Consider the following 15,552-nt stretch of genomic DNA (forward strand, 5'->3'; position numbering starts at 1 on the left):
TACTTCATTCTCTTGTTATCCTTTGCTGAATGAACACTGGCAGCTAGCTTAGCACATCTAGTTAGCCAATCACAAGAGACAAATGTGTGCAGGCACCAATCGGCAGCTAGCTCCCACTAGTGTAGAATATGAGCATATTATTTCAACAAGGGATGCTAAGAGAACAAAGCACATTTGAAAATAGAAGTTAATTTAAAAGTGTTTTAAAATGAAATGATCTATCTGAATCATGTAAGTTTAATTGTGATTTTCCTATCCCTTTAAAAGACCAGTAACTAGAGTAGATTTGCATAATCAACAAACGCATGATAAAAAGACAATGCAATAGCACTCTCTAAACGTCAAATGAGTAGTAAATATTTTTCTGACAAATTTCAAAGTTATGTCTATTTCCACTCCTCCTGTTTCATGTGACAGCCATCAGCCAATCACATATACTTATATTCTATTAATTCTTGCACATGCTCAGTAGGAGCTGGTGACTCAAAAAGTATAAATATAAAAGACTGTACATATTTTGTTAATGGAAGTAAATTGGAAAGTTGTTTAAAAGTGCATACTCTATCTGAATCATAACAGTTTAGTTTGACCTGAGTGTCCCTTTAAGTACTGCAATTGCAGCCTATAAAGTGGTAGCCCAGAGTGCCAGCAAATCAGTCTTGAGTGCTGTTTTGGGCATTTGTCCCATAGCTTCACCTCTAATGCTCTGGATAGAGAACCACACACAACTCATATCTGATTAAAGGGACAGTCTACACCAGAATTGTTAATGTTTAAAAAGATAGATAATCCCTTTATTACCCACCCCCAGTTTTGCATAACCAACACAGTTATATTAATATACTTTTTACCTCTGTGATTACCTTGTATCTAAGTCTCTGCAGACTGCCCCCTTATCTCACTGCTTTTGACAGACAGGCAGTTTAGCCAGCCAGTGCAGACTCCTACATTACTACACAGGAGTGAGCACAATGTTATATTTATGACGCACATGAACTAGCACAGTCTAACTGTGAAAAACTTTTCAAATGCTCTGAGCTAAGAGGCGGTTTTCAACCGTTTAGAAATCAGTTTGAGCCTACCTAGGTTTAGCTTTTCAAAAATACCACCAAGGGAACAAAGCAAATTTGATGATAAAAGTAAATTGGAAAGTGGTTTAAAATTGCTTGCCCTATCGGAATCATGAAAGTTTATTTTTGACTAGACTGTCCCTTTAAATACCATTTTAAAAAAATACAAAAATGAACACAGGTATTTTGCAAATCCATTTTTATTTTAATTTAAATTAACCCTTGTCTCTACATAATGCTGTTCTGCACCTTTTTAAAGAGTTTGCTACAAGAATGTTGAGTGTTTCGTTGACCTTTAGCCTTATAACAAATTGTGCCGCAAGAATCTGCACAGAATGTTGGATTGACTGTTGAGGTAATATGATAGCCACCAGACAGAAGGGGCATTTGACCTATGGAATCTTTCCCTGACAGCACAGACATGAGCCGTCTAGGATGAGCGGCAAACAGGAGTACTAGCCATATGGAGCTACTTAAAAGATTTAGTGTCTCACCACATAGAACATAACTTTTTGTGCCTTTTTTACAGTTTGCTGCCAGCTGGACGTCCTCTGTCAGTGAAGGGAGATAATTAAATTGACTCACACCTCTCGCAGGTCATTGATTCCGATACTTTGTGTTTGCAGGCAGCTGTCAGTGTAACCAGCACGGATCCTATGGAGGCAGCTGTGACCCTACAACTGGTCAGTGCTCTTGTAAGCCTGGTGTGGGAGGGTTGAAGTGTGACCGTTGTGAGCCCGGATTCTGGAACTTCCGTGGAATTGTGACGGATAAAAAAAGTGGCTGTACCCGTGAGTATCAAAGTAGATCATTGCCCTCTGGCTTCCTAGAAATATTGTCAGCCGCACATTTCACATCATGAATATGAGACATTCTAATCTAGTGCTGAATTATCTTTCATATTGTTGGTCTGTCTACTTAAAGGGACACTGAACTCAAGTTTTTTCTTTCATGATTCAGATACAGCAGGCAATTTTAAGCAACTTTCTAATTTACTCCTATACTTAAATTTTCTTTGTTCTCTTGCTATCTTTATTTGAAAAAGCAGGAATCTAAGCTAAGGAGCGGGCCCATTTTTTGTTCAGCACCCTGGATAGCGCTTGCTCATTGGTGGGTACATTTAGCCACCAATCAGCAAGTGGAACCCAGGTGCTGAACCAAAAATGGGCCGGCGCATAAGCTTAGATTCCTGCTTTTTCAAATAAAGATAGCAAGAGAACGAAGAAAAATTAATTATAGGAGTAAATTAGAAAGTTGCTTAAAATTGCCTGCTCTATCTGAACCATTAAAGAAAAAAATTGGGTTTAGTATTCCTTTAAAGGGACATTAAATACATAGTGGTAATTGGCTACTGCCTTTAATATAAATGTTTAAAAACATTTATAACTGTTATTTTAAAAGCAAACATTTTACAGTCCAGGGATACACCTCTTGAAAAGCCCCTTGAGCATGTTTATCTTATCTTTAGACAATTAAATGATAGATGTAAATGAGATCATGCACTGAATGTTGCAGGGTGAGGCTCTTGAATCTGGTAGAATAAACACCATGGGGCCCATTTATCAAGCTCCGAATGGAGCTTGAGGGCCCGTGTTTCTGGCGAGCCCGTAGGCTCGCCAGAAACATCAGTTATGAAGCAGAGGTCTAAAGACCGCTGCTCCATAACCTGTCCGCCTGCTCTGAGCAGGCGGACAGACATCACCGCAATTCAACCCGATTGAGTACGATCGGGTTGATTGACACCCCCCTGCTGGCGGCTGATTGGCCGTGAATCTGCAGGGGGCAGCGTTGCACCAGCAGCTCACAAGAGCTGCTGCTGCAATGCTGAATACGGAGAGCGTATTGCTCTCCGCATTCAGCAAGGTCTGTCGGACCTGATCCGCACTGTCACTTAAATAGGCCCCCATATATTAACAGAGTTATATGCAAGGGCGGCTATCCAACAGCCTTTAAGAAACTTTGTTAATGTCATAATTGAAGTGTTTGTTATGTGTAAGTTTATAAATAAATACGGTAGGAAATATTTGACACTCAATTCTAAAAGCTGAAGATTTAAGTTACTGACATACAAATGGGAAGTATAGGAATCTAATTTGATTCCTTTTTAATAACTCGTTTATTATCATCATTATTATTGTTAATTATTTATAAAGCACTGACAAATCTTGTAGCACCGGGTACATAAGTAGACAATGATATTAATTTATAGTAAAAAATACAGATACAAAAAACGGACCAAAACATTTCTTTTGTGATTCAGACAGAGCAAACAATTAAAAACAAAAATATCCAATTTAATTAAAGTAAACTGAAAAGTTTAATATTTATTTTACTGTATGCTCCATCATGAAAGAATAATTTTGTGTTTAATTTTCCTTTGACAAGAAAATACTTCATGACCTAAAGAAGGAGAGGAGGGATAAAGGGTATATAGGAACTTAAAGGGATACGAAACCCAAAAATGTTCTTTTGTGATTCAGACAGAGAATACAATTTTTAGAAAAGTTTTAAATTTATTTCTATTATCAAATTTGCTTTGTTCCCATGATATTCTTTGTTGAAGAGATACCTAGGTAGGCATCTGGAGCACTACATAGAGGGAAATAGCGCTTCCATCTATTGTTCTAGCAAATAGATAACAAACTGCTTCCATATAGTGCTCCAGAAATGGGCAGGCTCCTAAACTTTACGCCCTCCTTTTCAACAAAAGATACCAAGAGAACAAAGAAAGTAACTTAGAAAGTTGTTTAAAATTGCATGCTCGGTCTGAATCGTGAAACAGGTTCATATCCCTTTAAAGGGACATAAAACCCCAACATTTTCTTTCATGATTCAGACTGTGCGTGTAATTTTAAACAACTTTCCAATTTACTTCTGTTTTCTTGGTATCCTTTGTCGAATAACAGGAACATATCTCTTAAACACACAATAACGTGAGAACAAAGCAAATTTGATTAAGAAGTACATTGGAAACTTTTTTTTAAAATTGTATGTTCTGTGTTAATCCTGAAAGAAAATGATTAGGTTTCATGTGTTATTTTTAAAGTTTTCACTTCATTACTTTGTTTCTTTATTTTTGTCCATTTACGCATTTCTTGCACAAGCCTAAATAACTGTTTTATAGTTAAACGGGTAGTAACCCCACATTTTTTCTTTCATGATTCAGATAGAGCATGCAGTTTTAAGCAACTTTCTAATTTACTCATATTATCAAATTTTCTTTCTCTTGGTATAGTTATTTAAAAAGCAGAAATGTATGTTTAAGAGCCGGCCCTTTTTTGGTTCAGAACCTGGGTTGCACTTGCTTACTAACCAATGTCCTGAACCAAAAATGGGCGGTCTCTTAAACATACATTTCTGATTTTCAAATAAAGATACCAAGAGAAGAAAGAACAAATGATAATAGGAGTAAATTAGAAAGTTGCTTCGAATTGCACGCTCTATCTGAATCATGAAAGAAAACATTTGGGTTTACTATCCGTTTTAATGACCTATTTCCACAAAAATGGAAAAAAATAAAAAAAACATTTCAGTTAAGTTTCTTTTTCACAGTTATTTTTGTGCACTGACAAGTTTAGTAGAAGTTGTCCTGTAATGTCCCATTGGATTGTTAGAGCCTGAGGCAAAGAATGATTCAAGCTTACAAAGCTTCAGGCATGATACTAAATGATGTAATGGGAATCTGCGCTAGACACTGGTGTATGGCTGCACGGAATCCCCCTAACTAGCTCAGACTTATCAGCAACATTATCCTCCAAAATCCTCCCTAAAGTCTATTAAAACAATGCAGTACACAGTTATTATTTTATTTATTTTGCCTGTTTTTCTTACTTTTCCACTCCCAGTCAAAGAATCTGGAGCACATGCTGCATACCTAAGTATGCTGTAGTTTACTTGACACTGCAACAGCGATTGCTCATTTACAACTGGCCCTGCTTGACCCCAGAAAAAAAAGGAGATAAGATAAACTTGCATGAGGCTTTTCAAGGCATTTGTCGCTGGACTGCTCTGAAATAGTGAAACCCTGCAAAATTTGCTAAACAGTGATGGATGTATATGTTTACAAAATATTCATATGCAGATCTTTTGCAATTCAGTGATTGCTGTATGTACTGTGCCTATATAAAACTTATTTAATGTTCCTGTACCTGCCTTATTATTGTGTATTAAATGTGGTACAAACAGCAACTAGATGTATACATTTGGATCAATAACTATTTATTCATAAGAATAATGTAGATAGGGTGAACATTTTACATAGAGATTTAAAAAAAAATAATCACAAGCAACAAGGTTTTTGTTTAGATGGATGGATGGATAGATAGATAGATGCATCGATAGATACATAGACGGATTGATGGATAGATAGATAGATAGATAGATAGATAGATAGATAGATAGACGGATTGATGGATAGATAGACTGATGGAAAGGTAGTTAAATAGACAGATAGATGGGTTGATAGACGTTTTGGTTGATAGATGGATGGAAAGATAGATAGATGGTTTGATAGATGGATAGATGGGTTGATAGACGGATGGATGGGTTGATAGACGGATGGACAGATAGAAGGAAAGATGGATAGATAGATAGATAGATAGATAGATAGATAGACGTAAAGATGGATGGATAGACAGATGGATATATAGATAGACAGATGGATGGATGGTTAGATAGATGGATAGTTAGATATGGATGGATAGATTGATGGCAAGATAGACAGATGGACAGATAGAGAGACGGATGGTTAGACAGACAGATGGATAGATATAATTAGATAGATACATAGACGAATGGATAGATAGGTAGATGGAGATAGACGGATGGATGGGTTGATAGATGGATGGATAGATAAAAATATGGATAGACAAAATACATATAGACAGATGGATTAGTGGATAGACAGAGCGATAGATGATGGATAGTTAGATGGATGGATAGACAATGGATGGATAGTTAGATATGGACGGATAGATAGATGGGTAGACAGACAGATGGATAGATCGATCAATAGAGAGACTGATGGATAATTGGTTAGACAGACAGATGGATAGATATAATTAGATACATAGAAAGATGGATGGATAGATGATGGATAGACGATAGATGGAGATAGATAGATGTAGAAAGACTGATGGATAGATAGATATACAGGGAGTGCAGAATTATTAGGAAATTAGTATTTTGACCACATCATCCTCTTTATGCATGTTGTCTTACTCCAAGCTGTATAGGCTCGAAAGCCTACTACCAATTAAGCATATTAGGTGATGTGCATCTCTGTAATGAGAAGGGGTGTGGTCTAATGACATCAACACCCTATATCAGGTGTGCATAATTATTAGGCAACTTCCTTTCCTTTGGCAAAATGGGTCAAAAGAAGGACTTGACAGGCTCAGAAAAGTCAAAATAGTGAGATATCTTGCAGAGGGATGCAGCACTCTTAAAATTGCAAAGCTTCTGAAGCGTGATCATCGAACAATCAAGCGTTTCATTCAAAATAGTCAACAGGGTCGCAAGAAGCGTGTGGAAAAACCAAGGCGCAAAATAACTGCCCATGAACTGAGAAAAGTCAAGCGTGCAGCTGCCAAGATGCCACTTGCCACCAGTTTGGCCATATTTCAGAGCTGCAACATCACTGGAGTGCCCAAAAGCACAAGGTGTGCAATACTCAGAGACATGGCCAAGGTAAGAAAGGCTGAAAGACGACCACCACTGAACAAGACACACAAGCTGAAACGTCAAGACTGGGCCAAGAAATATCTCAAGACTGATTTTTCTAAGGTTTTATGGACTGATGAAATGAGAGTGAGTCTTGATGGGCCAGATGGATGGGCCCGTGGCTGGATTGGTAAAGGGCAGAGAGCTCCAGTCCGACTCAGACGCCAGCAAGGTGGAGGTGGAGTACTGGTTTGGGCTGGTATCATCAAAGATGAGCTTGTGGGGCCTTTTCGGGTTGAGGATGGAGTCAAGCTCAACTCCCAGTCCTACTGCCAGTTTCTGGAAGACACCTTCTTCAAGCAGTGGTACAGGAAGAAGTCTGCATCCTTCAAGAAAAACATGATTTTCATGCAGGACAATGCTCCATCACACGCGTCCAAGTACTCCACAGCGTGGCTGGCAAGAAAGGGTATAAAAGAAGAAAATCTAATGACATGGCCTCCTTGTTCACCTGATCTGAACCCCATTGAGAACCTGTGGTCCATCATCAAATGTGAGATTTACAAGGAGAGAAAACAGTACACCTTTCTGAACAGTGTCTGGGAGGCTGTGGTTGCTGCTGCACGCAATGTTGATGGTGAACAGATCAAAACACTGACAGAATCCATGGATGGCAGGCTTTTGAGTGTCCTTGCAAAGAAAGGTGGCTATATTGGTCACTGATTTGTTTTTGTTTTGTTTTTGAATGTCAGAAATGTATATTTGTGAATGTTGAGATGTTATATTGGTTTCACTGGTAAAAATAAATAATTGAAATGGGTATATATTTGTTTTTTGTTAAGTTGCCTAATAATTATGCACAGTAATAGTCACCTGCACACACAGATATCCCCCTAAAATAGCTATAACTAAAAACAAACTAAAAACTACTTCCAAAACTATTCAGCTTTGATATTAATGAGTTTTTTGGGTTCATTGAGAACATGGTTGTTGTTCAATAATAAAATTAATCCTCAAAAATACAACTTGCCTAATAATTCTGCACTCCCTGTAGATACATAGACAGGTAGACAGATACATAGATGGGTAGATGGACAGATAGAATGACAGATGGATGGTTTGATAGATAGATGGATGGACAGATAGAAAGATGGTTAGACAGACAGAAACACAGACAGATTGACAGATAGATATATAGATGAATTGAAGATAGATAGATAGATAGATGGCTAGATAGATTAACTGATAGCTACATAGTTGGGTAGACAGACAGATAAACAGACAGATAGACAGATGGATGGTTAGATAGATAGATAGATAGATAGATAGATAAATAGATAGATGGGTAGACAGACATATACACAGACAGATAGACAGATGGTTAGATGGGTAGATAGATAGGTAGATAGACAGATAGATGGGTAGACAGACAGTTACACAGACGGATGGACAGATAGACAGACAGATGGATGGATAGATAGATGGGTAGACAGACAGATGGACTGATAGACATCTCTATCTAATTTGTAAAGGTAAATCATTCATCTGCTGATCATGTTTCATTATCTTAACATCACATTTTCATACACCACGGGCTGATTTAGGCTGTTGAGCTGTGTGACATCTTTCTATCCCATGAGATAACATTTCACAGTTTTTATGTTGTGGTGCAGATGTATTAGGTCTGCATGTAACTTGCCAATGAGATAAAATCTATTTGATGTCTGTGTTATTCAATGCAACTGATTTACATAGGATGGTGAAATCTGTCACATTTTAGCACATCTGTTGCATATGATGACATAGGGATTAAAGTGATATATCTCACTGTAGAGTTCTCTGGTTTGTAATGAATAAATGCCACAGTGCAGTCTATATATAAATGATTGTGTAAATTGCAGGGCAAGCAGCCGGAACACATAATCAAAGGATTTTTTTTTCTGTGCATAATTAAATATCAAAGTGAAAATAAACTTTAATGATTCATGCAATTATAAACAACTTTCAAATTTACTTTTATCAAATTTACATTGTTCTCTTGGTATTCTTTATTGAAGAGCATACCTCTGAAGGCTCATTAGTGTTTATGTGTCATGAGAGCTATATATCAGCATTATTTGCAACGTAGTCTAACACTGTATGTTACAAAAACTGCTGCTGTATAGTTGTCAAGATACATGCACACTTCCAGGCTTACCTAGGTATGCTTTTCAACAAAGAATAGCAAGAGTACAAAGCAAAATTTGCTAATAGAACTACATTGTTTAAAATTGTATGATGTATGTGAGCCATGAAAGTTTAAATTTTGACTTTCAGATTCCTTTAAACAAGGTGGAATTACATTGTTGACATTTATTTATCACTAACAATTTATTTTATTTGCAGCCTGCAATTGTGATCCAGTTGGGGCGGTACGGGATGACTGTGAGCAGATGACCGGACTTTGCTCTTGTAAGACGGGAATCTCTGGTCTAAAATGCAGTCAGTGCCCAGACGGGCGCAAGCCTGGCTTAACTGGCTGCGAAAAAGGTAAAAATAAGCTTTACACTTAATGAGTGTGCACTCACTAAACCATCGGGGATAGTTTTATGTCCTTATTTTACATCAACTGCTAAATACTATAATTTGTCACGTATAATTTCCTGTGGGAAGTAATTCCGCGTATTAAGATACAAAAGGAACAGTGAACCACAGCAACAAATCTCATTTTATATAGATTTAGTTCCATATGCAGCCAAAAATCAATAATAATTTACCTGCCTCAATGAGTACAGGAAAATATAGACAGATACAAACATCTTTCAAGATAAATGGACGTGGCGTTAAATGACTAAAGTTATATTATATTTAACGCTTTGCAGCTAGTTTGTTGGCAGCAGAAGCTATGTGACTTGTTTTATCTTTCTTTTCATAGAAAGTCTAGTATTTCGTGTTTGCATTTGACAAATCATATTAACCCCTTAACAACAGCAGTTTGTTGCTCTTCAATGGGTGTAATAGCGCGGTTCTTGTCTACAGTAGTTAGGCTATGCTATTTTTGTATGCTTCACTGCTGTCGGTGAGACTTGTGCTGTTCTCCGGACTCCCCTTGCGACATGTGAAGTACAGGGTATGTTTCTATCGTTAAGGGGTTAAATTTGAAAAAAGCGACATGCAACCTTTTAAGTGCGAAAGGAAGAGCAAATACATTTTTTTAAAGCAACATAAAACACTGAGGGCTAGATTACAAGTGAGGCGCAAGCAATATCGTCTTTTTGCAAGCCTTTTTCATTGCGCTGATATTTCAAGTTGAGCTAGCGCAATAGCCATTTACGCTTCAAACCTTACTGCAATCTCAAAGCTGTGCCTAATTGTTTTCCGAAACAAAAAAGTTGCACAAAACACTTCAAAAATACGTTACAAAGTAAAGTTACACTCATATTAACACTGTCTAATAAAAATTATTTAGAAAAAATATTGCACACAAAAGGTATAAGGGATCAAAGATACGAGATCTCAGGTGTTAGAAAAAAAGGCAGGTAAATGGCTTTAACATTGAGACACACACACATATACAGTGTAGTTGTATGTCTGTATACAGGTAGCCTTCAGTTTACGCCGGGGTTAGGTTCCAGGAGGAATGGATGTAAATCGAAACCGTTGTAAATTGAAACCCAGTTCATAATGTAAGTCAATGGGAAGTGAGGGAGTTAGGTTCCAGGCCCCTCTCAAAATTGTCATAAGTAACACCTAATACATTATTTTTAAAGCTTTGAAATGAAGACTTTAAATGCTAAACAGCATTATAAACCTAATAATATAGATTGTATCATCATCAAACTAAGGTTAAAGGGACAGTCAACCATAGAATTGTTATTGTTTTAAAAGATAGATAATCCCTTTATTACTCATTCCCCAGTTTTGCATAACCAACACAGTTATATTAATGTACTTTTTACCTTTGTGATTACCTTGAATCTAGGAACCTTCTTCCAGCCCCCTGATCACATGACTGTGACTTGTTGTTATCTATTGTCTTAAATTTAGCATTGTATTGTGCTAGATCTTAAATAACTTTCTGTGCCTGAACACAGTGTTATCTATATGGCCCACGTGTACTTTGTCTCTTTGTGTTGAAAAGAGATTTAAAAAGCATGTGATAAGAGGCAGCCCTCAAAGGCTTAGAAATTACCATATGAGCCTACCTATGTTTAGTTTAAACTAAGAATACCAAGAGAAAAAAGCAAATTTGATGATAAAAGTAAATTGGAAAGTCAATTAAAATTAAAAGTCCTATCTGAATAATGAAAGTTTAATTTATACTTGACTGTCCCTTTAATTAACAAAAACATTTGCTAACAGCACCTAATTAAATAATCACACAACAGGCTGCATCATCATCAAACTAAGTTTAATGAACAAAAATGTTTTTTACTTGCATTTTTCAGTAATCAGTTCTCTGTATTGTTAGCATGTTAGATAATATTGGGTCTGCACCTATTCTTTGCATTTCAATCTGCAGTGATTAATAAGCAGTTAGGCACCCTCACCTCAAGCAGCTGGACAGGAAGATAATAGGGAAGTGGCTGCTAAATCTTGTTGCTCGATAGCTAATGTATGCTCTGTGTACACAGATCAATTTCAGTCTGTTAAGTTGCAAAACTTTGCTGCAAAACAAGCGGACAGCTCCACCTACTGGCTATTTTAATTAGTGCACTGCTTTCCAAAGCTTTTTCAATAGCAGTCGCATGACTGAAAAAAAAGGTTGTTATTCTGAAACGGCGCAATTTGAACCAGCGTAAACCGAGGGCCACCTGTATGTATATATATATATATATATATATATATATATATGTCTATATATGTACACAAATATATTAATGTATTTATATGTGTATTTACAGTCATATATAACATATAAAAACATTAATATATATTGTGCACATATATATATATGCATTAGAGCCCTTTGCCATTAAAGGGACACTGTACCCAAAAATTTTCTTTCGTGATTCAGATTGAGCATGAAATTTTAAGCAACTTTTTAATTTTCTCCTATTATCAAATTTTCTTCATTCTCTTGGTGTCTTTATTTGAAATGCAAGAATGTAAGTTTAGATGACGGCCCATTTTTGATGAACAACCTGGTTTGTCCTTGCTGATTGGTGGATAAATCCATCCACCAATAAAAAAAGTGCTGTCCAGAGTACTGAAACAAAAAAAAAAGCTAAGATGCCTTCTTTTTCAAATAATGATAGCAAGAGAACGAAGAAAAATTGATAATAGGAGTAAATTAGAAAGTTGCTTAAAATTGCATGCTCTTTCTGAATTACAAAAGAAAAAGTTTGGGTACAGTGTCCCTTTAAGCAGATGAAAACATAATAAAACATATATATGCAATATTCATATTTAATAAAAATTTTAACTATGTATTTACTGTAAATATTTTACATTTGCTAATACGAACATGCTATGTTGTTTGCACGATGGGTGTTTGTTTTTTTCCCATAAATTTTATTTTCTCCCTTGACTTCTATAGGGAATGCGAAACTGCAATGGTGTTTGCATGATCTCAGTGTTTTTTTTTCCACTTCATTTTCTCCATTGATTTCTATAGGGGAATACATGCACGCGCACACAAAAACTTAAAGTGAATATAAATTTAGATGATAAAATGCCCGGTTTTTAAAAATCCGATTAAAATCAGGGGTACTTTAAATCATTAAAAATTTACATTTCACTCGTGTTGTGAAAATACTTACCTTTTATTCTTGACAGCCGCTGCATCGCTTCCCCCGCCCGTCGCAAAGCCTCTTCCCGGGTCTAAAATGAGGAATCTGGCTTCCTCCAATCACGGCGATGAATCAGACACTGATTCCCCCAGGGGGGAAGCCATGATTTGAAGGATGACCGATCCGTCATTTCTGACGTATGAAGAGGCTTGTGACGACCGGAGAAATTGCTGGAGCGGCTGTCAAGATTAAAAGCTAAGTATTTTCACAACACGAGTGAAATGTAAATTTTGATGAATTAAAGTGCACTTTATCATCTAAATTTACATTCACTTTAAGTTAGGATTTTTTTTTCTATTCGGGTTAACACTAGTGCAAAAAGCTTAAAGGGATAGTTCACCCAAAAATTTTCTCCCCTTTAAATTGTTCTCAATGATTAATTTTACCTGCTGGAGTGTTTTAAATCGTTTACAAGTAGCTACTTTACCCATATTTTGGCATTTGAAATAGCTGATTTAGCCTGTGGTTTCCCAACCTATACTGAAAGTTTCTATACTGGAGTATATTCTATTAAATAGCCTAAGTAAACACAGCCAGCAGAAGAGATTACACTCTTAGTGGGGGGCATAATAGTTAAGTAATAAAATGATCATGTTCCATTGTTCTCTCTAAGTATTAAACTTTGGTTTTCCAGACAAATATAAGATAAGGAAGCAAGTGTGTGTACACAAAGTGATAACATAATGAGATCTGATATTACCTGAAGCTCAACCCATTGTAATAGGCTGTGGTTTCAAAGCACAAAACCAGCTACTTCAGATACACAAATAAACCTTAAAATGTAATTTCTCATAAATTTTATTCTCTGCAGCTTGTATAACAACTCATTGAAAATACATTCATATAAAAACAATTTTACAGTGTACTGTGCCTTTAACTCTAGCCGAGTTTTTTGCGATTGCAGAAAAAAATCTAGCCCTAAATAATTACTAGATATAATGATATAGCCAATTGCTCTCTCTCTCGCTCTCTCTCTCTCTCGCTCTCGCTCTCTCTCTCGCTCTCTCTCCTCTCTCTCGCTCTTTCTCCTCTCTCTCTCTTCTCTCTCTCTTCTCTCTTATCTCTCTCCTCTCTCTCCTCTCTCTCTCTCCTCTCTCTCTCTCTCCTCTCTCTCTCTCTCCTCTCTCTCTCTCTCTCCTCTCTCTCTCCCTCTCTCTTTCTCTCTCCTCTCTCCCTCTCTCTCTTCTCCCTCTCTCTCTTCTCTCTCTCTGTCTTCTCTCTCTCTCTCTCTCTCTCTCTCTTCTCTCTCTCTTTCTCTCTCCTCTCTCTCTCTCTCTCTCTCTCTCTCTCTTCTCTCTCTCTCTTTGTACATTTATACCTGTGCTTATTTCTAGATCCTTCAGCGCCTAGATCCTGTGATGCCATTACATGCCAGTTTGGTGCATCTTGTGTGGTAGTTGGCGGCTTTGCTCACTGTGAGTGCCCATCTCCCCTATGTGCAGAGGCAAATCTCACCAAGGTAAGTACTCACTGACCCTATTCAAAATCTTAGGTAATCAACATTCTTACAACATTTCAATGTACTTCTATTATTACATTTGTTAAAGGAACAGTACTGGTAAGCTAGCTGAATACATAGGATGAGCCATTGACAAGAGGAATATACGTGCATCCACTAATTAGTAGCTTATTCCCAGCAGTGCATTGCTGCCTCTGAGCCTACCTAGATATATTTTTCAACAAAGGATAACAACAGAACAAAGCAAATTAGATAATAGAAGTACGTTGGAAAGTTGTTTACAATTGTATTCTGTATCTCTATCTGAGTTATGAAAGAAACATTTTGGGTTTCATGTCTCTTAAACAAATCGCTCCCAGAAAAGTCATAGATTTTAAGGGCATTAAAATGCCAGAAGGGCAGTCTAGTCTGCTGTTAATGTGAAGTACCAAATATTCCTTACTTTCCTTACTGTGCAGGTGACCTTATCACCATTGTTGTTTGCCTTTTCCTTGTATCGACCACTCTTCCTGTAACAAAGTCACCTGCTACAGTCCAACTCCGGTTTTCTATTTTGTTTTATTAAACAAAGCCCCTTATCTTTAAAGGGACATGAAACCCAATATTATTATTTTTTTATGATTCAGATACAGCAAGCAATTTTAAACAACTTCCTAATTTAATTTTATTATCAAATTTTCTTTATTCTCTTGGTATCTTTTGTTGGAAAAAAAGCTCATGAGCGTGAATGTGTGTGGCGCTCTCTATGGCAGCAGGTTTGCAATAGCACTCGATGTCAGCGCTATTTCCTGTCATTTAGTCCTCCAGATGACTACCTAGGTATCTCTTGAACACAGAATAGCATGGGAACGAATCATATTTGATAATAGAAGTAAATTAAAAACTTTTTTAAATTTGTATTTTCTGTCTGAATCACAAATGAACATTTTTGGGCTTCATATCCCTTTAAGTCCCATAAAATTCCTAATGGCTCCTATATACCCTATATCCCTTCTCTCCTCTTCTTATTCAGGTCATTAAGTATTTTCTTGTCAAAAGAAAATGAAACACAAAATTATTATTTCATGATGGAGCATACAGTAAAAAAAATATTAACTTTTTAGTTTTCTTCGATTTATCACATTTTATTTGTTCTCTTGGCATCATTTGTTAAAAAAGCATATCTAGATAGGCTCAAGAACAGCAATGTATTGGTGGGAACCAGCTGGAGATTGGAGACTACACAGATATGCCTCTTGTCGTTGGCTCGCCAGGTATTCAGCTAGCTAACCCCTTTTGCAGAGGTTAAATTCATAGTTATATGTAAGCAACAGAGCATGCTTTTTTTGCACTGTTATATCCCTTTAACCTTTATATCATTTACTATTTTAGTCTGTAATAGTTTTTAGGATACGGTGTATAAAACTGTACACAAGATTTCAGATGAGGCCTAAATAGTGATATGTAATGGGATGCAACCTTTATTTATTTTAACTTTATACATAATTAAACTAAAAAAATGATATTGTATATGAAAAAGCATAAAAAGATAAAGCTATTTGGGTCAAAATTGAGGCTAATAAGAAATGTATGATGGAATGTGACCGATATC

The 15,552-nt window shown here is 36.6% G+C and overlaps 1 protein-coding gene across 3 annotated transcripts in view; it reads left to right on the forward strand.

Annotated features, from left to right (window-relative positions):
• AGRN (agrin) overlaps positions 1-15,552 on the forward strand; it is a 735,367-nt gene that overhangs the window by 595,424 nt on the left and 124,391 nt on the right. For all 3 annotated transcript variants that reach the window (XM_053690462.1, XM_053690463.1, XM_053690464.1), the window contains 3 exons: positions 1,697-1,861; positions 9,117-9,260; positions 13,837-13,961. In XM_053690462.1, the coding sequence (XP_053546437.1) occupies positions 1,697-1,861; positions 9,117-9,260; positions 13,837-13,961 (434 nt within the window). The remainder of the gene's footprint in view (positions 1-1,696; positions 1,862-9,116; positions 9,261-13,836; positions 13,962-15,552) is intronic.

The sequence above is a fragment of the Bombina bombina genome, chromosome 8 (assembly GCF_027579735.1).
Source record: "Bombina bombina isolate aBomBom1 chromosome 8, aBomBom1.pri, whole genome shotgun sequence".
Lineage (NCBI taxonomy): Eukaryota > Metazoa > Chordata > Amphibia > Anura > Bombinatoridae > Bombina > Bombina bombina.